The 25,568-nt window shown below is 44.7% G+C and overlaps 1 protein-coding gene across 1 annotated transcript in view; it reads left to right on the top strand.

The window, feature by feature from the left end:
* The first annotated feature begins 2,552 nt into the window (after positions 1–2,552).
* Positions 2,553–25,568, top strand: part of FGF9 (fibroblast growth factor 9) — a 51,593-nt gene continuing 28,577 nt past the window's right edge. The window contains exons 1-2 of the mRNA XM_063127819.1: positions 2,553–2,888; positions 18,966–19,069. Of these exons, the coding sequence (XP_062983889.1) occupies positions 2,612–2,888; positions 18,966–19,069 (381 nt within the window). The 5' untranslated portion in view covers positions 2,553–2,611. The remainder of the gene's footprint in view (positions 2,889–18,965; positions 19,070–25,568) is intronic.

Here is a 25,568-nt window from a genome sequence, read left to right as displayed (position 1 = left end):
GCCTGGCTGGCATGTGAATCAAGACACACCACCGGATCAACTTGGCAACCAGCAATTTGTTTTCAGCGGCTTTGCGCCCTGGTGACGAAAACGCAGGCCATCCCCGGCTTTGAATGGAGCACGTGGCGGCACATGAAGGCCGCCTCGCCACGCGCTGGCGCAGTCGGGCAGCGGTGACTTTTCCAGCTCCTCTCGCGGTACCCTCGCAAGTCTCCTGGCTTGCTGCAGAAGTTGTGGGCCGCGCCGGGTTGAATTCGAGCCCGATCTGGAAAGAAAACAGGAACCACCAGGGCCCTAAAACGCATTTCGCAGGAGTCGATGATCCCGTTGCTTTTAGGGGCGTTCCAGCTTAAGGGAGCACGCGCGTGCAGCAGCAGGGCAACCGGGTGCATGTTTACTCGGAAGTAAGCTCCACTACATTCAACGGAACTTTCTCTCTAGTTAGCCTCCATAGGAGGATTGCAGCCTAAGATTCGCAACGGTTCTTGATGCAAGAGCCTCTAGGCCAGCGGCCTATCCCCAACCTGACGCCCTCCAGATAGGTTGACTACAACTCCCATAAGCCTCACTCAGCATGGCCAGGGATGATGGGATTCGTAGTCCAAAACCTCCGTCATCACCGTCATCCTTTCCATCCAGGCAGTCCCCACCCCCTCTTTTTTTAATCACCCAGGACGCCCCGACGTGAGGAGGACTTCCGTCCCAACTGACATAGCCGGGAGTTTGCCTCGCGCGCACCCGATCGGTCCCGCGTTTGTGTCCGAGTGAGACCCCGATCCCCAAGCTCGTTTACCCTCTCGCCCTCCCCGCCGCGCGTACGACGAGGTTTACAGCAGGCACGTGTGTGCCCCGCGCGAGCCCCCTCCCCCATCTCAATTTGGGAATAAGCTCACACGATAGGGTTTACTTCCGAGGAAGCCTGGCTAGCCCCTGGCTATCAGGCGGCAGCTCCGGAGCAACTTGCGAGATAGCCTCACGGAACTCAAGTGCCCCCCCCCCCCCAAGCAAACGTGCACAAGTTGACATTTTATTTACTCCCTCGCCTCTCCCGACGCCCCAGGTCCGCGAGGCGGGTGGTGGAACACCTGGGTGAAAAGCGCGCTTTGCTGAACAAGACGGCCACGCCGCCCTTTCCACCTTGCTGTATTCATCCTGTATCAATAGGTAGAAGGACAGCCCCACCCCCCGCCGCCCCCCGCCGCTTTTCTCCCGTTGCCCACGATTCAAGCGCGGCTTCAAAGTTTCCGGCCCGTGGCGTTTCTCTGTCTTATCTGGAAGCCGCCGAGGCGGGAGTGTCGCAGAGCAGTAAAAAAAAAAAAAAGGAAAAAAAGGCGAGCAAGCGAGGAGAGACAAGCGAGGGAGTGAGAGCGCGAGAAAGCGGCGGCACTTGCTTGCGCGAGGCGATTCCATTGCATCGAGCATGCTGGGGCTGGGATGGAGGCGGGAGCCGCCGCCGCCGCTCTATTGCAGCAGGTAACGTTGCGCGCTAGGACCGGGGGGAAACCCTCGCCGCCCGCAAGCTGGACTACCTTAAACCCAGCCCAATGCCTCTTCCTGCGCCACTTTTCCCTGCGTGCTTGGATGGGAGCGCCACAGTCGAGAGCCGCAGCAGCAGCAGCAGCAGCAGCAGCTCGGAGCTGGAGGAGTACAACGGTGGAGCCCTGCAGAAGCTACACCTGTTCCAAGGCAACGCAGCGGGGAGGCACTAGCAGCCCTTGGACGCCTCTCCCTCGCTCTCTCCTTGCTCACCACGGTGGATCGTCGGCCAGGCTAAACCGAGGGGCATCCGCTGAGGATTCTGGATAATAGATCTGGACGTCAAAAGTTTCCCCCCCATTATTATAATAATTATTATAATTATTATATAGAAACAATTACTCTTTCCTCCCTTTTTTTTGGTGGTGGTGGGATTTGTCTCAGCGAGCAAACCTGAGATCCCCCCTCCCCTCTGCTGCTGCTGCTTCTTCCTCCTCCTCACAGGATTCGTGCTGATGTATGCAGTCTGTTATAGAGTAAAAACCGCGCATGCCTTTCTGGGATCCGAATCCATAAAAAACCCTGGCATCGTCCGTGCATCTTAAATGCATCTACCAATAACCCATGTACGCGCCTCCCTTCTCCTCCTCCTCCTCCTCTAACGCCGAAGTTGCGATGGTGGTTCTGCTGCTGCTGCTAAGCCCGATGGAGAAACTACGGGTTCTTATCCTCATTACGGCCGGATGGGCAGAAGACCACCTTACCGCTTGCTGAGCCCGGAGGGAATATCGATGCGCTCAACCCGGCTCCACTCGGAGACCTTCCCCCGCTCTGATGTGTTTATAAATATGTCACGGTGTGAGTCGAACGTGGCGGTGGTTTCTTAAGACGTGCAGCGGCTTGACCTTGAACCTGAGACCAGTCAAAACAGCAGATTACTTTTAAATATATATTGATGGATTAAAGCAAGAACGCTTCCTCTCCCCTCCCCTCCATGTAACTGCAAGGGGAGAGTGGAGTGGAAAAGAAAAAAAGGGGGGGAGAAATCTTGGGTCTGGGCACTAGCGTTACAATTTTGCTGCACACACAAAAAAGGCGACCTTCCCCCCCTCCTCTTCCCTCCCCCTCGCTCCTGATGGCTCCCTTAGGTGAAGTTGGGAACTATTTCGGGGTCCAAGATGCGGCGCCTTTTGGGAACGTGCCGGTCTTGCCGGCCGACAGCCCGGTCTTGCTAAGCGACCACCTGGGGCAGTCCGAAGCAGCGGGTCTCCCCCGGGGGCCGGCCGTGACGGACCTGGATCATTTAAAAGGGATCCTGAGGCGGAGGCAGCTCTACTGCAGGACTGGATTTCATTTAGAAATTTTCCCCAATGGTACGATCCAAGGAACCAGGCAAGACCACAGCAGATTTGGTAGGTATGGGGCGATTAACCCTCTGGTGGCCGTGGGAAAGACGGTGACAGAAGTTGGTCTGGATTTCTTTTTTTGTAGGGAGGAAATGGGATGGAGGAGGAGGAGGAGGAGTCGATGATGAGGATTATGGTTGTTGTTATTGAACAGCTCCGAAGAGGAAATGCCTCCGGAATTTGCAGATGGCATGCACAAGGGACACCCCTGCAATCGTTCAAGTAAGAGTTTTTTAAACTCAAGAGCCACAAAGTATGGGAAACTAAAATATATGGACTACCACTCCCCTCTGCCTCAAACCAGGCTTGTGGTAGGGGTAATAATAATAATAATAATTCCAATATTAGTCTAACTTAAACTTCCATTCATTTCAATGGGTCTACTCTAAGTAGGACTGACATGGATGCATAGGAAGTTATTCTACTGCTATCGAGAAGGTTTGGATCTCCTAACGTGTAATGGACTTATTGAAATTGCAATCTTTTACACGATTACCTGGAAGTGAGTTTCCTTGAACTTAATGGACTAGATCTGGACTTAATCATACTTCAGTCCCATTGATTTCAATGGGTGTATATTCTAAGCATGCCTAAGTCTGGATTCAAGCCAGGGAGACGTACTTCTGAGTGGGCATGCACAGGATTGTGCTGGTAAGAAAAGATAACGCCTTCTTGAGGCACATCCGAAAAGTACCTTCCCAACTCTCTCTGCTCACACAGCGTTAATATCTGGCTCCATCCACCTGCAAAACAGTGTATAGAAGGATCCCGCCCCTCTTTCTCCCCTCCCCCCTTTGCAGGATTTCCTCCCTCCCCATCCGACCCACCCCGTCAGTAGCTCCTGCCAAGAGTTCTCTCAGCGGTGCTGTCGGTGCCTGCATAATAAACCGAGATCTCTTGGTCATGAAATAATAATAGTAGCCGAGGCATTCGCTTATCTTTGTCTCCCTGAACGATGCCCGCCCGCATGTCCGAACATTATGCAGGTATCGGAGGAAAGATCCACGCGCAACGTTTTCCGTCAGTAGCGCGCAGGCTTCCCTGAAACTTAAAAAGATCACGTGGGCACTTTTTTTTAAAGGGCATTCCGGAGAGTTCATTTCCAAAGGATCCTATTTGTGACTCAGCATAGAAAGGCGAGTGAGCTAGTTCAGCCTCCTCTGCAACCTGACGCCCTCCAGAAATGTTGGCTCAGTCCAACACTTCTGGAGGGCGTCAGCTTGGGAGAGGCTGTATTGGTGGGATGCTTCTCGGGTGCTTGGATCCACACACATCTGATGCGTTTCAAAGAGGCTGCAAGTTAGCCCCCCCCCCAAAAAACACACCCCAGGTGTTTTGGACTTCAACTCCCATCAGCCCTATCCAATTTCAAGAATGCTGGGAGTTGTAGGCCAAAACGTCTGGAGGGCATCAGGTTGGGGAAGGCTGCTTGCAGGTCTACTGTATACATTGCCAATGAGTTATTATGCTGGACGGGTCTGACTGAATCCTGCAGATTAAGTTTTGAAGGGGGCGGGAGAGACAAGATGATGCTACTTGAAGTTGCCGGGCTCCCAACTGCTGTTTGGAAGGAGTTAACTTCTGAGCGAATCCACCTGACAGCACTTAAACCAGGTCGTAAAAGCAGTGTCCTGTGGTGATCCCCCCCTCCTTCCTTCACCGTCATGTTTTAATGCCAGATGTTGAGCAAGATCTAAACTGTTTCTTTTACTGCTTTCAAGTGCTGTTTAGATACTGCCGTTGTTGTGAAAGGAAGGGATGCGCTTTGGAGGGGTCATTATGGGAAGGATGATGCGAGAAGCTCTAGTTACATGCAAAGTCATCCGGTTTCGTCCTCCGTTCCTCGCAACCTAGGACAGACTCACTCACCCACCCCAATCAGGGGCCCTCCAGATGTGTTGGACTGCAACTGACATCCTCCCCACCCGGCTTGGCGGCTGGCTGGGGATGATGGGGGTTGTAATACAGCCTCTTTTCTTAGTTGTGTGCGCGCGCACGCATCTCCTTTTCATGCCCGGGCACCGTTTCTTAGAGGAATATATTTTGCGGATCCAGCTAATAATGATGTTGGATTTATAGAGACTTTAAAATGTTTTACATTAAGGTGGTTCAAGTGGGAGCACACTCTACCCAACCAGCTCCAGCGTTAAGTGGATAAACTTGAGGGGTGGGGGGATTCCAAGCAATCAAGATTCAGTAGGTAAAAGCTGAGAAAGAAAGTTGGCAGATGACGCGCGCATCTCCATTCGCCCCACCCACGCCCCCTTCTTTTGGTCCGGGCTGGTGCTGCACGCCCCCGTGGCAAGCCGCCCAGCAGAGGCGAGAGATCTGGTGCAGCAGGCCGGCGCGTACGCGCGAAAGGACGCGGCTGCAGTCTCTTTACGGTACATTTGGCGGTGGGGCGAGATCAAAAGCTGGAAGCTCTGGTGCGTTAAGAGGCGAGATTTGCATGCTGCGGTTGAGCTCAGCGGCAGCCCGCGGGCTCACGCCGCTAGCAGGTGTACGGCGGCCGAACTGGCGCTTCGGCTCGCTCGCGCGTTTGCCGTGGCAGCAGCAGGAGGCCGCCGCAGGGTCCTATACCCCGCCGCTCGGCTGCGCTGGGCTCTCGCTGCTGCTTTCTGGAGCTACTGCATGCTCACGTTTCGAGGGAAGCGGCTCCTTTTATATTCGAAAACGAGCGCACTGGATAGCTCACCTTGCGGTTAGATCCAAGCCTGTCCCTTATTTCTTGAAGATTTTAAAGGGCAAACAATGTTTGGGCATGTCTGGTGTACTAGTGGGCAGGAGAGAGGTCCCAGGTGACCAGATGTAAAAGAGCTCCAGACTGGAGAAAAGAAGACCGACGGGAGACATGTTAACAGGGTTCAGGTACCTAAAAGGGTGCCACAGGAAGGATGGTCAAGAACTGTTTTCCATGGCCTACAGATATCAGGAACCGAAATAATGGGTATGAGTTACAGCTACCTTGATTTCAATTAAATGTAAGGAATAACTTCCAGAGGATAATATCTGTACAGCAGTGGAACAGTCTATCTACAGAGGTTGTGGGTTCTCCTTCTCTGGAGGTTTTTAAGAAGAAGGCTGGTCAACCACCTCTCATGGATGGTTTAATTGGTTTTCCTGCACATTGCAGAGGGTTGAACTGGAAGATCCTTGTGATCCCTTCCAGCTCCATAGTTCTATGATTCCATGTACCCATTTCATGGTCATGTCATGAGGCGTTTTGCCCAGCTGTAGGATAGTAAAATCACACATGCTGATGCTCCTTCACCTATGCAAGAGAATCATAGAATCATAGAATAGTAGGATTGGAAGGGGCCTAGAAGGCATTTATCCTCCTTTGCATCTGGTCACCCCATGTACAGGTGACTTTCTCAGAAAGGAATAGGTTATGTGTAGTTTGCAACAGAGAAGTCTGTGAGATCAGAGTGAGATTAGGTGAGGTCACAGGGCTTGATATGATGTCCTCACCTATCTGTGCTCAACCTGATGCCCTACAGGTGTGTTAGACATTTATTTTCTTATTTATTTATTCAAATTTATATACCACTTATAAGGGGTGAAATATAAATACAGATGTGTTGGGATTACAACTCCCAGCATGCCTCAGCCAGCATAGCTACTACTTATAATGGGTGAACATAAATACAGATGTGTTGGGCAAGGGTGTTCTACTGTGTGCAGTAAAAACCAAGCTGGCTGGGTCACATTTCATGGAAAGCCTCTGTAAAGACATGAGTTTTAAGAAGGCGTTTGAATGTCAGAACAACCATGGTTGCTGGGGATGATGGGAGCCTTAGCTGAGCAACCTATGGGTCAGGCACATGTAAAGTGATGGAACTTGACTCTAATTTAATTACCAAAGAATCACAGGGAAGGGAACAGTAAGACATGCAGTGAGATTCTATTCTTTAACTATGGCTGCACACTTACTTAGGAGTGGGCCCCACTGAATTCAATGGGAGTTACTTCTGAGTAACTATGCATAGGATCAGGCTACAGGATGTGTGTATTTGTGTGTGTAACTTGCTTTTTGCTGGGCCTTCCACAGGGATCCTGGTTTCAGACAGGCATAATTATACTAACAGAATGGTAAATTTGTGGGAGAGAAAAACTTCCCCTATCACATCCATACAGATTGACCAAAGATCAGCACACTTCTCCTAGTGTGGCACCTGCAGAAAGCTCCAAAGGAATCAAAGAAGTGAGCCAAGCCATATTTCATATTATATCCCAACCTAGGGATCTCCTATATAGTTTCATCAGAAACCTTAAGAAACCAAGGTCAGGAAAGCAAATTGGGCAAATCATTTAGGCTTTGTACACCATGGCAAAAAACCTTGTACCCAGGTAGTACTGTTAAAACTAGCTAGGTTCTGTTCAGAACAGAAAAGTAACATAATCCCTGCTCAGGTAAGTCTTATAATAGAAATAAAAGTCTTCTCTCAAAAGTGGGTGTATGACCCCCCTGGAAAAAGTGAAGCAGAAGTTGAGGGGGCAGGATTGTAGTTTGAGATTGATAAACAAATGGTCAAAGAACACCTAATTTCCTTGAATGAGTTCAAATCTCCAGGGCTCGATGAACTGCATCCTAGAGTAATGAAGGAGCTAGCGGAAGAACTCTCAGAACCTTTGTCTATTATCTTTGCAAAATCGTGGAAGACGGGTGAGGTGCCGGACGACTGGAGGAGGGCTAACGTTGTCCCTATCTTCAAAAAGGGCAAAAAGGAGGAACCTGGGAACTACAGACCAGTCAGTCTGACATCCATCCCTGGGAAAATTCTGAAGCAGATTATAAAGAAGTCAATCTGTAAACACCTTGAAATCAATGCAGTGATTACTAGAAGCCTACATGGATTTGTCAGGAACAAATCCTGTCAGACTAATTTGATCTCATTTTTTGATTGGGTAACCTCCCTTGTGGACTGTGGGAATGCTATGGACGTCATATATCTTGACTTCAGCAAAGCTTTCGACAAAGTGCCCCATGATATTCTGATTAACAAACTAGCTAAAAGTGGGCTAGATGGAACAACTATTAGGTGGATTCACAGTTGGCTACAGAATCAGACTCAAAGAGTACTTATCAATGGAACCTTCTCAAACTGGGGAGAGGCAATGAGTGGGGTACCGCAGGGCTCAGTCCTGGGCCCAGTAGTCTTCAACATTTTTATTAATGATTTGGACGAGGAGGTTCAGTGAACGTTTATCAAATTTGCAGATGACACAAAATTGGGTGGGATAGCTAATACCCTGGAAGACAGAAACAACCTTCAAAGTGATCTTGGGCTGAAAACAACAGGATGAAATTTAATAGGGATAAATGCCAAGTTCTTCATTTAAGAAATAGAAACCAAAGGCACAGTTACAAGATGCTTAGATACTTGGCTCAGCAATACTATAAACGAGAAGGATCTTGGAGTTGTTGTAGATCACAAGCTGAATATGAGCCAACGGTGCGATATGGCTGCAAGAAAGACAAATGCTATTTGGGGCTGCATTAATAGAAGTATAGCTTCCAAATCGCGTGAGGTACTGGTTCCTCTCTATTCGGCCCTGGTTAGGCCTCATCTAGAGTATTGCGTCCAGTTCTGGGCTCCACAATTCAAGAAGGACGCAGACAAGCTGGAGCGTGTTCAGAGGAGGGCAACGAGGATGATCAGGGTCTGGAAACAAAACCCTATGAAGAGAGACTGAAAGAAATGGGCATGTTTAGCCTGGAGAAGAGAAGTTTGAGGGGAGACATGATAGCACTCTTCAAATACTTAAAAGGTTGTCGCACAGAGGAGGGCCAGGATCTCTTCTCGATCCTCCCAGAGTGCAGGACATGGAATAACGGGCTCAAGTTAAAAGAAGCCAGATTCCAGCTGGACATCAGGAAAAACTTCCTGACTGTTAGAGCAGTATGACAATGGAATCAGTTACCTAGGGAGGTTGTGGGCTCTCCCACACTAGAGGCCTTCAAGAGGCAGCTGGACAACCATCTGTCAGGGATGCTTTAGGGTGGATTCCTGCATTGAGCAGGGGGTTGGACTTGATGGCCTTGTAGGCCCCTTCCAACTCTGCTATTTTATGGGAAGCAGACTTTTAAAAGGATTAGCTTTTTAATAAGGGTTAATTTGGAGCAGGCAGTGCAGAAATAAGGAGGAAGGGTGTGATCCCAAATATATTTGGACCCATGCTGATCCCCCAAAATGTTTACTTTGCAATAGGCCAACATATTTGAATGGTGCTTCTAAGCTTATTACTTGTACGTTTCATGAATATAAAACTGCAACCCTAAAGACATACTTTTCTCATTTGTCTAAGGGAACTCTGGGAATAGCAGATCCGTGGTGTGGCTAGGGATCTCCAAGGGTTGTACACAATGTCAGTTCTACTTAGAATAGACCCATTAAAATGAATGGGACCTAAGTTAGACTAACAGTATATATAGCTCCAAGATAGCATCTCAGCCTCCTCGGCATGGCAGTCTCCATGCAGTTCCTAGGGGGTCTTTGATTTATATCATAAGAATTTAACCAAAGTTTGTAAGGCGTGTCTCTCTGTACATCATCCACATGTGTTTGTCTAAACCAGCCTCAGGCTACTGCGGCTTGGAAGTGCACTAACTGTATTTAACAGCCTTCCTCAACCTGGTACCCTCCAGATGTTTTGGACTACAATTCTCAGAATTGTGGACCATTGGCAGGGGCTGATGGGAGTTGAAGTCCAAAATATCTAGAGGGTACCATGTTGGGGAAGGCTGGTGTATAAGGCCCTACCTAATATCTTTGCCTAACTGTGCATTCCTATACATGTTTACTCAGAAGTAAGCCCCATTGGGTTTAAGGGGCTTCCTCCCAGTTTCCTATCCTCAATTAGCAGTTTTGGGGAGGACAGACAGATACAGTGTATTTAACTGAAAAATAAAATAAAGGGAGCTATCCGTGAAGGGGGTTTTGTGAGGAGGGTTTTTTGTGAGGAGGGGTCAAAGCCATACTAATACTAATAATCAGGGAGCAGTTTGCTGTCTTCAGAAGCGGCATTACATCTGAAGTCTATTTTAAACACGTGCCTGGGGCACTCCATAAATTACGTCACACTGAGTCAGGAAGCCCTTACAGATGACATCTTTAACACGTTAAAAAAAAAACTTCCTGTATAAGTAAGCTCCTTTTTGCAGCGATTTACTAACTGGATATGGCTGTAACGCCGTCCTGTGTGATCAAAGCGTTGGTAACAGGGTCTCGTCCTTTCTTTAATGGAGCCTCCTTTGGTCTAAGACATTAGTCTTGAGGGGAGGCGTGTCTTTTGCGTCAGCCCCGGGACTGCGTGGCCAGTTTTTTGTTTTGTTTCGAATTTAAGACACCCTCCGCCTCCCCGGTCAGAGCAGGCAAGAGAAAGATAGCACGGCCCAGTGGAATCTACCCAGAAACTGCCAGCAGGGCCGAGGGAAGGAAGCAAGCGGGCTGGGTAGGCGGGTGGTTCGCACGCAACGGGTAAGGTTAGCTCCGAGCGCATCGCCGCGTGTGGACCCTCGGGATTGTACAGAAGACGCAGAGCCTCGCCGGGCCAGTGTGTGAGCGCGGTCCAGGCTCAGCAAGCGGCTCGTCTCGCCGGCGGCTGCTGCTAAGCGTCCTCGAGCGACACCCTGCAAAGGTCGTTGAAGCGGCCCTGGAAGGTTGCGCGCCAAGGTTGCCCGGTTCTTGCCGAGCGAGCCCGATTGGATTCAGCGCCCAGTCAAAACGCCCATAGCTTCCGGCTGCTGCTGCTTCTGCAGCGGCGTCCTTCCTTGCCCGGAGCCATTCTGCTGCAGGCAATAGCTGAGGAAAGCGGAGAAGCGGGATCCCCGCAGCAGCGTTTCTTTGAAGGACGGGCGAACAACCTCACCGCCTTAGGACTCGGGCGGTGCTAGGCGGGGCGGGTAAGGCAAGGCTTTGGTGAGGAATGACCTCGCCTCGTCGCACGGTTTCTCTTTCCCCTGGTGCCCGGGCGTGCTAAACAGAGCTTGCCCTCTCTCTATAAAGCCAATTTTGTCTTTTCTTGCCCTTTCTTTCCCTTCTCCCAGTGCAGCCGTAGAGTACGAATTAAAAGGCACCTTGCAGACTTCTTTAGTTCGCTCTTTCCTTCTTTCCGTGACGCTTTGGCCCTGCCCTTCATTTCCAAGGGGTTGGATTTCGATTTAGGGCCCAATCCTAGGCACGTTTCGACAGACCAAAGTCCCACAACTCCCAGCATTCCCCGTTTGGCTGGGGCCTGCTGGGAGTTGTACGACTTTTGCCTGTTGAAACATGTTTAGGATTACGCCCTTAGTCACACTTAGAGCAGACCCATTGAAATCAACGGATCTGCACTTAAGCATGACTAAGCCTAAAGCTCTAACCCAAGATTCTCCCATCTTATCCTCTCCCTTAAGGAGAGAGATGGTAGTTGTCTTTAGATGGGCAGAACATGGAGCAGCTTTGTTCTCTGTTTCTCCACAGGGCAGAACTATTTTTTGGCTAATGTTAGGGGAAACTTCCTACCTGTAAGATTGTGGAACAGGCTCCCTGGGGGAGTTGTATAAATAAAGGCTGCATGACAGGAATGCTATAATTAAATTCTGCATTGCAGATCCTGCAGTGAGAATTGGGACGGACTAGATGACCTCTAAAGTTCTTTCCAAGATTCTATAACTGTACTGTGAGGTAGGTTATGGACTGAGAGTGCACGATTGGCCCAAGTCAGCTCCATGGCTGAGGTGAGGAGATTTGAACTCAGATCTCCTGGTACAGATAGTTTTTCCACTGCGCTAGACTGGTTCTCTTCTATGCCCATTCCATGGTTCTCTTCTGTGCCCATTCCATGATATTAAACATTTTTAGAGCCTTTACTTTGCAGTGTAGGCTGCAATTCCAATTACATAGTTGACTGTAACCAGAGCTGGATCTACACTATTGCTTTAAAGCGCTTTATAACAGTTTTATAGAGCTTTAAAGCAGTTAAAGTGCTTTATAACTGTTATAAAGCGCTTTAAAGCAGTAGTGTAGATCCTGCTCAGCTTAGATCTGAGGGGGCAAAGGAAAACACTTCTTTTAGCTATGTCAACTAACAAAATACCCATCCATCACCTATCTATCATACTGGAGGGACTAAGTCCCTAAATCCTACTGCATGCTCAATAGGGAACAAGTTCAGTGCCCCCCCCCCAGACATCCCAGATGCATTCCTTTACTCAGTGGAGGCTGTGGCTCTGAATTTGGTGGGGCTATGAATCTATTCTGGGTTTCAGTCAGAACCAGCTAAAACTCTAAAGGAGTTATCCAAGGTGCTGAACCCTATCTTCAAAACAGGTTCAGTGCCTTGGATAGACCCATTGTAGAGTCATAGCCCACTGAAATCAGTACTGAAAATACGCTGCCTTTACTTTCTTCCATATAACTGATGGTTGACATTGCTTCCTGTGGTGGGGGAGTAAAGTGTTTCCCATAAAGGCACTGTTGCAGCGAAGGAAAAACTTACTCCTACCTCTGATACTGAATGGCTCAGGGTTCATCTACACCAAGCAGGATATTCCGCTATGAAAGAGGTATAGAAAAGGCAGGAGCCACACTACTGCTTTATAGCGGTATTGAAGTGCACTGACAACTGTTGGGGCCCATTGACACGTACCATATGCCGCTTTCATCCCACTTTCATAGTGTTATATCCTGCTTGGTGTAGAGCTGGCATGGGCCCCATACTTCAGTACCACTATAAAGCAGAAGTGAAGATCCTGCAGTGCACTTCAATACCACTATAAAGCAGTAGTGTGGCTCTTGCCTTTTATATACTGCTTTCATAGTGGAATATCTTGCTTGGTGTAGATGAGCCCTCAGTTGATGCTGGCAGTAATCCTGCAGTGTGTGCGTGTACATGCACATGCAAAATGTGACAGCCAGAGTAGCATCGTGGTTAAAACAACCTCCCCTTACCTGGAGCCCTCCAGATGTTCAGACTACAGCTCCTGATCATTGATTATGCTGGGAATTACGGGAGATGGTCCAAAACACTGAGGTAGTGGGGAGGATCAGGTTGATGAATTCTGGGTTAGAGAGTTGGATAGACTAGGGTGGAGGAGATCCAGGTTAAAATCCCCATTTTGCCATGAAGTTCATTGGGTGACCGTGAACCTGCTATAATCACTTGCCTTGACCTACCTCACAGGGTTGTTATGAAGATAAAGTGGGTGGACACCATTTATGTTCCTGTGAGGTCCTTAGAGGAAAGATGGGATATAAATACGATATTTCTCAGTGCTTAAGGATCCTTGAATTATATAAACCTTCCCTTGACCTGTCCTATTGATAGAGGTTATAAAATGAAACATATGGTAGGTTGTATGTATCTCTCTCTCTCTCTCTGTGGTTGGTTTCATTTTCCTAAATAAAAGATGCCTTTCTAACAGTCATAAGCACATGCTGTTCTGAGATAGGCATTGATCCATAAGAATAGGGGATAATTTGCCAATTATATCACCTATTGTCTTCAGGGAGTTTGCCTTGCCTGCTTTTCTAGGCAAAAATCCCTGCATGGGAAGTAATTAATCCTACAGCAAGGGGGATGTGAAGGAAGCACATAGCAGCCTATGTCGCCTCTTTTGATTCTTCTGCAGTCTGTGACCTTCCACGGATAGCTTGTGACTCCAACTCTCTATGCACGTAGGTGATGATGCAGCAGTGGAATTGTTGCAAAGGCTGGAGGGAAAAGCTGAGGGCTGCTGCAGCTGCAACATATCTGAGCTCCTCCAGAATTGCTGCAGATGAATTGCACCTCCATTCATTGGTCATCCCCTTCCTAGGAGGTGGGCAGGAAACTCCTTTTAAGCCCCGACAAAGTGCTTCTCCTGGCTGGCAAGGAATTCTGCTCCTCTACTCTCTTCTCTATCACCTCCTCCAGCTTTGTCCCTGTCCTGTCCTCTCATTTGCTGCCAGTTTGTCCCAGCTATACACTGCCTGCATTCTGCTTTTGTGAAGGTTTAGCAGCCAGAGATGGAGCTGGCTGGCTTCCTGCCTCAGTTTCTCTTTTCTGGGGCAGTGGCAGCAGTTCTCAGAGCTCTCACCAGGGCTGGCCTTTCCACAGGACCAGTGGGGCAGTTGCTTCAGGTGGCAGATGAAGGATGGGGGTAGGGAGCAGTGGTGAGATGCTGTGGGGTCAGAGGTGTGTGTGCTAAGCAAGCCTGCTGTCCACAGGTGCAGTGGAAGCTATGCTCCTGGGTAAGAATCTGTACTTGGAATGTGTGGAGCTGCCATGTTGTCCTTTGCCTCAGGCAGCAAAGTGTCTTGTGCCAGACCTGGCTCTCAATGGGCTCCAGAAGGTACAGAGGAACCTGGGCAAGGCTGCTGGGTCAGAGCTTAGCAACAAGCATGGATTGAATGGTTTTGGACAGGGGAACTCACCTGAGAACAGTTGCTTCTTGCCTCAATGCAGCAGACAGGTGGCAAAATGCATTCCTGCCTCTGCTTTCTCAGTAGGTTATTATTTAGGGTGACCATATGAAAAGGAGGACAGGGCTCCTGTATCTTTAACAGTTGCATAGAGAAGGGAATTTCAGCAGGTGTCATTTGTATGCATGCAGCACCTGGTGAAATTTCCTATTCATCACAACAGTTAAAGCTGCAGGTGCTATACTAGAGTGACCAGATTTAAAAGATGGCAGGGCACCTGCAGCTTTAACTGTTGTGATGAAGAGGGAATTTCACCAGGTTCCCCATATATACAAATGACACCTGCTGAAATTCCCTTTTCAATACAACTGTTAAAGATACAGGAGCCCTGTCCTCCTTTTCATATAGTCACCCTATTATTATTACCATATTTACACTAGGGATGGACAAATCTGTCAATTTTGATTACTCTGTCTGATTTTTCCACTTTAAGTTTGGTTCATCCTGAACTTTGGAGATTTTTTCTTTTCTTTTCAATACCACATGAAAGTTTGTATGTACTTTTCTGTGCCTTTCTCCTAATACTTGTGTATTGCTGTGCAATTTGTATGCAATTTAATATATACAATTTTGGCAAGTAATTCTAATATAATGAATTTTGAACGTTATTTTCATTAGTATATACATTTTTGTGTGCACCTTTCCCAAATATACTCATTTTTGGGGTATGCTTTTGATTCCATTGCTAAATTTGGACAAATGCAAATTTAGGAAAAAAAATTTTTGTTCAAAAGAGCAAAATTAGGTAAGTTTGTGTTAAAACGCGAACCAAACCAATTTCTCCCCCATTCCTAATTTGTATCAGTTGTAAAAGTACTTTGCTTCTGTACTGATTGTACAGCCGTTCCAGTGGAGTTAAAATTATTATTGTTCCTTTTTGCTTTTCCTCCATTCTGAAGAGAAATGTAGTAGCTATTCCATCTTAAGTGATAGCTTATAGAAGATCCTGCCTTTGAAAAAGGAACTTTACCAAATTCTGTCTGTTTGGAAGGGCTAAAGTAGTTGCACTCTGCTCTAGAACTGTTTTGTGATGTCAAAGATCCTGGAGGAAATTGCAGCCAATTACTTAAATCGAACACCTGATGACCTACATCTAAATCTCTTGCAACCTGATATATGGGAAGTCACTATCTTGGAATTCAATTGCAAGATCTGTTTATTTTTTAGTTTACAGTATTTGTATACTGCTCCATATCTAACAGATTCTGGAGCAGTGAACATAAGAACACAATAGTAAAACGTCAAGATTAAGATACCATATTAAAATGTTTTAAAATAGAATGCCAATAAAAACCGTGGCTGGTAATTTAAGGAATGCTTCCTGGAACAGAATTGTTTTCAGGTGGTGCCAGAAACAACAAGAGTGTTGGCATCTCCCCTGATCTCCAGGGGCAGGGAGTTCCAAAGAAGCGGGCCACCTAGTAAGACGTGTTGAGGCCCTGAGCCATGACAAGATTCCGAGGCTCCATACCATAACAATAAAGAGACAAAAGTATATTGCATTAGAATAGGAAGAGTAACGAAAAGGTACCACCCAGCGTTAGGGGGTTCTTTTAGTCAAACAGTGTTAGATAGGCTTCTTTTTTGCAGGTGTGTGAAAAAGTGCTTATAAAGTAAGTTGATTTGAACTTCTTTTGAACTGCAGACTAGAAGTCTGCACTTACTGTTTCCAAATACTAAATGTTGTGTTGCCAGGGCTCCAAGCCCCCCCCCCCCCATAGGGCCCACTGTGGATGCCTGCTCTGTTTCCCCAACTCAGTTTTTTTTTCACATGGCATGGCATTCTGAGCAGTACCATGCAGTGGAGGCTGGTGGCTCTGATGTCAGTTGGGTGGTGCATCTGCTCTGGGTTTCAGTCAGAACTCTGAAGGAGCTATCCACCGGTGCCAGGTGGCTGGATCTAGCCACCATTTTAGCATCCCACAATGTCCCCAGCCTGCAGCCAAATATGCCTGCCTGAGTATAAGACCCATCAAAGGACACCTTGGCCAGGGCTCTCTCAAAGCTGTATCTGGAACTACAAACAATAGAGCACACTAGGGCCCTTTCTACACCGAAGGGTTTTCCCAAATGGAGGGATTGTCCCTGCCTGCTCCCGGGATCCCCTGTGTGGCATTTGGATGCACAGAAACGATCCTGGGGGAAAAAGGCAGGTGTAGAAATGGCCCAAGTAGGATCTCTTGGCCTTCCTAGGATGATACTTAGAAGATAATCTTTGTGAACTGCCCAGAGAGCTTTGGTTATTGGGAAGAATAGATACAAAATGAAATGTAAAGTACATTTTCAGAGATGTATTTTGCAGAGCATACTCCCTGGGAGAATGAGCCCAATTAGAACATATATTATCATATAACATATCATATGTTATGCTGTTGTCAGTTGGTTGCCTTTTTGCAAAATCCTTTCACTCTTGATGGATTTGATATCATTGTGACAACGTTGTAACTGCCCCCTTTTTCTTCCCTGGGGGAGAAACATTACCAAGGGCCATGTGACGGCAGCATTTGTGGGGCTGCAGGGAGATTGGAGAGTTGGTGGGCCAAAGAGAGTAAGTTGGCTGAAGGCAAAGGTTCTGAAAAAAGCAGCGAAGGAGACGGGTGTTAAAAACTTGTCACTGGTTTAGAGTGGGCATGTGTCTAATTTTTACAGAGACAGTCCTCTGTTTTAAGTTGTCTTCTATTTGAAGGGCTGGTCTATCCATGTCTAGTTTAAAGATAAAGAGCCATAAGAAAGGGAGTGTGAGGGGCCTGGAAATTGCCCACCTACAGTTAGTAGCTCAGCTGACAGTTCACCTGGTCAGGGCCTTCTCCGCTATGAAATTCTATTTCTCTTTATATCATAATAATAGTTTCTAAATTTGCATGTATACATACAAACTATGCAATTCTAGCTTCTTTTGTTATAGCTGCTGCTGTTCTTTTACACTGGTTGGGCCTAAGCACAAAAGGGGATGACTTCAAGGTGACTACGAGAGGTGAACATAAGAGAGAGTGGAGCTGAAGAGAAGGCAAAGAGGAAGGAATAGATGGGGAATGTGCTCCAACAAGACCTGAGGGCAGGACTGGCTGCTGTAGGAACTTGTAAAGCCGAGGGTTGAGGAAAGGGAAGGGGAAAGATTAGGAGGGCTGAATTTCAAATATTCTTTTAAAATAAACAGGCAAAATTTGAACCATAGGTAACTTAGTTTATTTGGAGGTGACCTTTATTATTTATGGCTAAAATTGGAGGTACTGGCAAATGGGAGCCCTGGTGGGGGCCTAACTCCTCATTCAGTCATCCCTTCTGATGGCCTTTTTATTTCAGGAAAAATTGCTTCAGGTGGGAAGAAACCTGAAGAGATGTGGAGAGAGGAGATGCTTAACTCTCTCCCTGCCTGTTGCTTCTCTGCTAGAGAATTGCCTCAGTAGCTGCTTCCATCATTGCAGGATTCCAAAAGCATACTGCTTACACTAAAAACACACACATCTAAATAGTTAATAAATTTGGAACCTCACAATGGCCATGTTCAGAAGATACCTTAAACCACAGCTTTAACCAGGGTGAATAAAGCAAAAAGCCTTATTCAACATGGTTAAAGCCATGGTTTAAGGTGTCTTTTGAATGGGACCACCGTTAAGTTGCCATTGGTGGGGGTAGGAAAGGAGGCTATGATTTAAAGGATCAATGGTGAAGAGTCCAACACACTGTCTCTGTTCCATCCTGGGCTGTCGTTTCCTGAAATTAAAAGGCCAAAGGACTATTGGGATTTGGCATTTGCCAGTTGGTGTTATATAAATTCATTTAGTCAAGTGTTATCTATTGAAACTTTAGTACTGAGTTCAGGCTTCAGGTACATATTGGTAAATTAATATGTTTAGTATATTATTGACCAGGTTAAGAACGTAAGAAGAGCCTTGCTGGATCAGACCAAGGGTCCATCTAGTCTAGCACTCTGTCCACACAGTGGCCAAACAGCTGTCAACCAGGAACTCACAAGTTCCATAGCAAGGCTCTTAGTGCAGGCCTGCAGCAGGGTCTCTCCTGGTCCAAGGAAAGGGAGGGAAAGGAAAGAAACTGTATTAATGGAAAAGTGCCCAGTTAATTTACAGTGCCTGAATGTAACACAGATTTACACACATTTGTGTCTGTAACATGAATTCAGACCCTCAGTGGTGTTTATCAGCTTTGACACAGTCAGAATCAACTTTCACAGCCTATCAAATAAATACTGTTCTTTTCAAAGCTAGCCTGCAAATAATGTTACCAACCTTTCCGGACATCCTAGCATGTCAACAGATTGCTGTAACATTGGGCCTGGTACTTGCTTGGAAGGGCTTATGAAAAATCTCTTTGAACGGGTATTATTATTTATTTCATTTCTATTCTGCCTGGTAGCCCTCTGTGAAGGGCTGAGCTTTTGGCTTGGCACCTACATGCTGTATGCATTGCATAATTTCAGAAAAAAAGCTCAGTACAGTTGCCTTTTATAAGCAGAGGATGCTGTATCTCTAATAATTACTCATCTGTTGGCATTCTCCCTTCTGGTGGAAAACAGCTGCCATCTTAATAATACATCAGTATTGATTAAAAGTGAATCCAAAGTACTAAATTTGTGAATGAAAACAATATGTACATTTTTGTGTTATATATTTTGCAGGTATCCTGGAATTTATCAGTATAGCAGTGGGCCTGGTCAGCATTCGAGGGGTAGACAGTGGACTTTATCTTGGAATGAACGAGAAAGGGGAATTATACGGCTCAGTAAGTTCCTTACAGTTTTTTTTTTTAAAAAAAACATCTTGGCTTCTGTATGCTTTATTTAGTTAAATTGTTATTATGATTATTGTTGTGTCTAAATGGTTATCTTTGGCTTCCACAAGGCCTAGGTTTACGGGTACGTCAGACAAGATATTGTGCAAACGTTTAGTCAGTGATCCTACAGTCTAGTTAAGAAGGAGAAACAAGATGCTACTAATAGGGGATGCATAAGAACGTAAGAAGAGCCCTGCTGGATCAGACCCAGGGTCCATCTAGTTCAGCATTCTGTTCACCCAGTGGCCAGCCAGCTGCCCACGGGAAACTCATGAGCAGGACATGGCCACATCTGGCTACAGCTTGCAGATTGTTGAACAGTTAATTTAACAGGTTGATCCTAAGGTCCCATGTTGTCATAAAATAAATGTGAGCTAGGTTGTACCTGCACTGTCATGTCTTGTAGCTTTGTATTGGGGTTGCAAACTCACTTAGGCTGTTAAACTGGCATAACACTTTGGAGGGCACCACTGCACTGCCAATAGCCACCATTAGCAGATGCATCCTTGTGGTGTTGACAAGCTCTTATATGGCCTTGAATCAAGCAGATCCAAGGCATGATGAGGGTAGGGTGAAGCAAGAAGGCTAAAGTATATATAATCTCCAAAGCATTCCAGCCACCATGGAACTATCTACGTCTGCACTCACATTAGCAAGATGAGTGGCATTTGATATTTCTGTAGGTGTGTGTGCCTTCTGTTCACAGGTTTTATATGCGAGAATGTCAGACAAAATGGGAAATGCCTCTTATTTTCATCATGCTAAGATGCAATTTTTTTGGTTTAGCTTTCTAGAATATCTTGAATTCCTCAAATCTGGACATTGTTTACTGTAATTATAGTGGCATCTGTTGCTTAAGTATACTAATGTACATCCCCCAATTTTCTCCCCACCAGTGATATTTTAGGAGGATATATGAGAGTTTTCTACTTTTTATAATTGTTTCTATAGAGAGAAAGAAACAGAGTCCACCTCAGGTGCAGAAGGGAATCATGTTGTGCTATATTAGCTCCTACGAAACTGGCAAGGAGTAGGTAGCCACTATCTTTCCAAGGTCAACTGAGCAGTATTTTCTGCTTGTTGCAGTCTGGGCTCCAGTGTATTGTTTCCTGAAATCAGTCACTGACATCAAGGATGCAGGTCTAGATTTTGGCATTGCTGTTCACAACCTAAGCCTGGCTGAGACAGAGTCCATGTCCATGACTCTCAGCCTAATTTCAAAAGCCCTCTACAAGCCATCATTTTAGGCCTTTGGCAAGAGCTGTCTGCCCCTCCCCTGGCAGCCGACTGAGTGGTGAGGGAGAGAGAACGAGTGTGTGAGAAAAGAGGGTGTCAGAACGGGAGAAAAGTGAAAGAGAGAAAAAAGGACATGGACCCATTTTCTTCTTGTTTGGTCTCACTCACTGCTGGGTAGTGATGTCTGTCAATGGGAAATCTGCCCTTTTTTAGGCACGCAAGATTCCTGTGGCATCCCCAACTTGGCAAATTTCAACCACTACTACAAATTTCAACCATATGTTGGACAAATTACTGCCACAGTTTTTGAAAATTACACAATTACCACCGGAATTTGTGCAAATTACAACCAGAATTTGTGCAAATTACAACCGGAATTTGTGCAAATTACAACTGGAATTCATGCAAATTACAACTGGAATTCATGCAAATTCCAACCAGAATTTGCGCAAATTGCAACAAAAATTTGGTCGAATTATACAATTTGCAACCGCAATTTGTGCAAAATGCTATTTATGCAAATAACACCACCCCCTGAAAATCTGTGAACTGTCCCGACTTGATGCAGATCAAGTCAGGCCAGCTCGGGGGGCGGAGCTTGGCAGCCATGGCGGTGGCAGGTTTCTTCTGAGGCTCTGAGCGGCGTTGCCGGAAAAAGCAATTATCTATTTTTTAATGGGCATAAATCTTTGAGCAAACGACAGGAAATGATTATAAAAGCTATCGGAGCTGGAAAGTGTTGAGAAGAGCCGATGGGATGAGGTGAGCTTGACGGAATGTCTTTATAAACTGCAGAGGCAAAACCGAAAGTAAAGTAACATGATTGATGTCGCAGTTTGAAAAGAAAGAACTTATGCTTGTTAGACGTTGATCTGATTTACAGCGATCCTCACTTCTCATCCTTTATCTTAAGTTGGAAAGATTGAAATACTGGCTTTGAAGTTGTTTGCTGTAATCTTTGTAAAGTGGAAAGTGGAAGCTGTTTGCGGTGTGTCGAGAAGGGGGGGGTGAAGGGGAAGAAACAGCATTCTGTGAGGGAGATGTGGGATTTTGAGAAACTGTGAATGATTGGATCTGATCCCCTCTAGTGAATGCTGTTGTGAACTGAATATATTTCCTCCCCCTCGGGAAGAAGGTGGTGTGTTTGGCACATAGAAGAGAAGCCAGTAAAAGTTGCTAAGGAAGTGGGGGCTCTAAGATTTATGCCCTACTCAGAAGGGTCCTATGTCCAACATTAAAAAAAAGATTAAGAAGTGGGAAAAGTTGAATATACAAAAAAAGAAACCTTCAAATCATAATTTAACCCACCTCTCCCACCTGGAAGATACAGCCCCTGGAACAGACCAGGAAGACGAAGTTATAGACCCAGTTTCTTTGGATACAGTACCAAATAAAGAAAAGAATATGGCTGAAGGGGGAAAAGCAATGGACAGCAACTTTCCCTCCCTAGCAGAAATTAAGGCAGTTATTGTAGAGAATAATATCATCATTTTTTAAAAAATGGATCTGCAAATGAATGAATTTAGACAACAAATGCGTGTTCTTTCGGATAAGACCGCAGAAAACTCGGATAAGATCAAAGAGATAGAGGCAAAAGCGGAATTGGACCAGAAGAAGCAAGAGGCTTTTGAAAAATCAACAAATATTCAATTTAAGGAATGGGAATTACGTCTGATCGCCTTGGAAGACCAATCTCGTAGATCTTCAATTCGAATAAAGCAGCTGAAGCAGATACAAGGAGAAGATCTTAGAGAAATTATTCTGAACTGGTTCAAAGAGCTGATGCCTGACATACCAATAGATGGATCGGATCTGGACCGAGTCCACCGCGTGGGGGGGCAAAACTACAAAGGGACTAGAGATATTTTGGTGAAATTTGGTAACTATTATAAAAAAGAGCAAATCATGAAAGAATTGAGATCTTTGACCCAGTTACAATATAAAGGCAAAGCAGTGCAAATTTATAATGATCTTTCTCAACATACATTAAATTGGAGACGGAGTATTAAACCAATAACTGGAATGTTAATGCAGAACAAAATTCTATACGCATGGGGTTACCCGGTTTTCTTAAGATTTACATATGGGAGGAGGGAACACAGAGTAACCTCATTGGATCAAGGTAAAGAATTGCTGAAGAGGCTGGGTCTGGATGGGGAAGCAAATGGGGCTGGAGTGGGTGGGGGAGGGAATGAGGCTGGGACATCTGGAGAGTAAGAGAATTGTTAATTATGTTTGGAGATAATTGCAAATAGAAATGCTAATATAGAAACCTGCCGGCCAGGCGCAGCACTGCCTCCCCCCCCCTTTAAAGTAGATGGCTGGAGTACTAGACTCACGGGGATATGGGGGGGGATTAGAGTGGGGGGGTGGGGAGGGGGGGAAGGTAGGAGAGGAGGGATTGGGGTAGGAGGGTGGGGGTTTTATGTATGGAGTTTGTGTTTTTATGTAAGCAAGTTTGAACTGCTGAGCACAAGGGATCGGAAGAGATTTCAAAAGGGTGATTATGGATAAAAAGATAAAGGTATCAACACTCAATGTTAAAGGTTTGGGGGCAGTCGTGAAAAGGAAGAGAATAGAACAAATGCTTAATAAAGAGGGATCAGTTATTATAATGGTCCAAGAGACACACCAAGGCTCCGAGAATTCGAATATGATAAAATTAAAGTGGTTAGCCTATTATGAAAAGTCATTAGGGACATCGAAAAAAAATGGAGTGGCCACTTTGATTTAAAAAAAAAGTGGGTTTATATTAGAAGAAGTAAAAAAGGATGATAAGGGCAGATATCTTATGTTAAAAGGTAAAATTGAGGGAAAGGTCTATACTTTGATTAATGTTTATGCCCCAAATGAGAGGCATAGAGAGTTTTTTATAAAGTTGTTTAAAGAAATAGAAGAATTTAAGGAGGGGTATGCTATATTAGCTGGGGATTTTAATATGGTTATGGATAATAAACGGGACAGGTCAAATCCCACTAATGCTGAAAAGAGGAACAATATGACTATATTGAATAAATTAGTAAAAGAAAATGATTATTTAGATTCGTGGCGTTTACTTAACGGGAATAGGCCTGGATTTTCATACTTTTCCCCAGTTCATCATACATACTCCAGGATAGATTATATATTTGTTTCAAAAGATTTTGCAACGAGGATCTGTAAAATGGAAATGGGGGTAATAAAAGTAACTGATCATGCCTTGTTAAGTCTAGAATTTACAGTTAAGAAAGATTATAAAGAGGCATATAGATGGAAGCTGAATACAAAGATATTGAAATATAATAAAATAGTAGATAAAATTCGGAAGGAACTGTCGGAGTCATGGGAAATTAATGAAAAAGGAGGAACAGCTGGGTCAGTCATTTGGGACACCATGAAGGCTGTAGCAAGAGGAATCTGTATTAGAGAAACATGTAGTTTAAAAAGACAACAACGTGCAGAACAGGAAAAGTTAGAGATAGAAATTAAAAACTTGGAGGAAAGATATTGGCGAGTTAAAGATAAATATAAATTAGTGGAAATACAAGCTAAGAAGAAACAATTAGAAAATTTAAATATAGAAGAGATTCAAAAGAATTTAATGTATATGAAAAGGGAATATTTTGAAAACAGTGATAAGAACTCAAGGTTGCTTGCCAAGCTCACACAAAAAGAAAAAGGGAGGAATGGGATAGAAACGTTGAAAGATAGCCGAGGGAATTATTGTCATGCAATGAAAGCTAAAATAAAAATTTTTCAGGAATTCTATCAGGAATTGTATAAGGGTAAAGAAAGTCAACAAGAAAAGGTGGAGGAGTATATTGGAAGGTTTATAAAGAAGGGAATAAAATTAGAATATAAGGAGTTAATGGAGTCAGTAATAACTCAAAGAGAAGTTGAAGAGGTTATTGATAAGTTAAAAGTTGGTAAATCACCGGGAGCAGATGGTTTGGGTCCAGAATATTATAAGGTCTTCAAAGACTGTTTAGTTCCAAAATTAATGGAACTTTATAATAGGATATTATCAGGAGAGAAGATACCTGAATCATGGGAACATTCAGTGATAATTCTGATCCCAAAACCAGATAAAGATTTGACTAATCCCGATTCTTATAGACCTATTTCTTTAATAAATCAGGATGCTAAAATTTTTACATCTATTATGGCCAAACGGCTAAATAAATTTTTGGCAGAATATATAGGAGCAGATCAATGTGGGTTTGTGGTAGGAAGGCATATGCATAATTTAGTGGGTAGAGTTTTAAATGTAATAAATGTAATTAAAAAAGCAAATATTAAGGCAGGTATTATGGCATTAGATATTTTTAAAGCTTTTGATTGTGTGAGCTGGCAGGCACTAAAGAGTATCATAGATAAATTGGGATTTGGAAATAAATTTAAAAATGTAATAGAACAGCTATATTCCCAAAATACGGCGGTAGTGGTGGTAAATGACGGACTTACTGAAAAGATACGACTAGCCAGAGGAACAAGACAAGGATGTCCGCTCTCGCCGGTCCTGTTTGTAATGGTTATGGAAGTTTTGGCGAAGGCACTAAGGGAGGATGAAGAGTTAGAAGGAATTGGAGAGGTAAGGGAAATAAAGTTAAACATGTTTGCGGATGACACTTTATTGACCATTAAGAATCCATTAAGAAAGTTAGAAAGAATTAAATATCAGTTGAGGGAATTTGAGGAAATTACAGGGTTAAAAATAAATTGGTCTAAATCAGAGATGATGTTGTTTAACTATACCAAGAAGGAAGAAAAGGATTGGGAATTTAAGGGAATGGAATTGAAAGTTAAGAATGAGATTAAATATTTGGGAATTAAAATTACAAAAAATTTAGAGAATCTTGAAAAGGAAAATTTAACGAGGTTAAAGAAAGAGGTATTAGAGAAATTGGAGAAATATAAAAGATTAAATTTATCTTGGTTCGGAAGAATAGCCTTAATAAAAATGAAGATATTAGCTAAAATTAATTTTGTATTTAGAATGTTACCTATAAAAATATCAGAAACCGAGATAAAAAGTTGGCAAAATATTATTAATAAATATTGTAATGGAGAAAAGAGAGCAAGAGTGAATAAAAATAATGGGTACCTAAGCCAAAAAAAGGGGGGAATGGGTCTCCCAAACATAAAATTATACTACGTAGCAAATAGATTAAGACATGTTGTAGAAGCAATTATGGGAGTAGGAGATTTATATTGGATGGAAGAAAAAACCATA

The sequence above is a fragment of the Elgaria multicarinata genome, chromosome 5 (genome assembly GCF_023053635.1).
Source record: "Elgaria multicarinata webbii isolate HBS135686 ecotype San Diego chromosome 5, rElgMul1.1.pri, whole genome shotgun sequence".
In the NCBI taxonomy this organism is placed as follows: domain Eukaryota; kingdom Metazoa; phylum Chordata; class Lepidosauria; order Squamata; family Anguidae; genus Elgaria; species Elgaria multicarinata.
The sequence above is the reverse complement of the archived record's forward strand: the minus strand, read 5'-3'. Positions and strand labels throughout refer to the sequence as shown.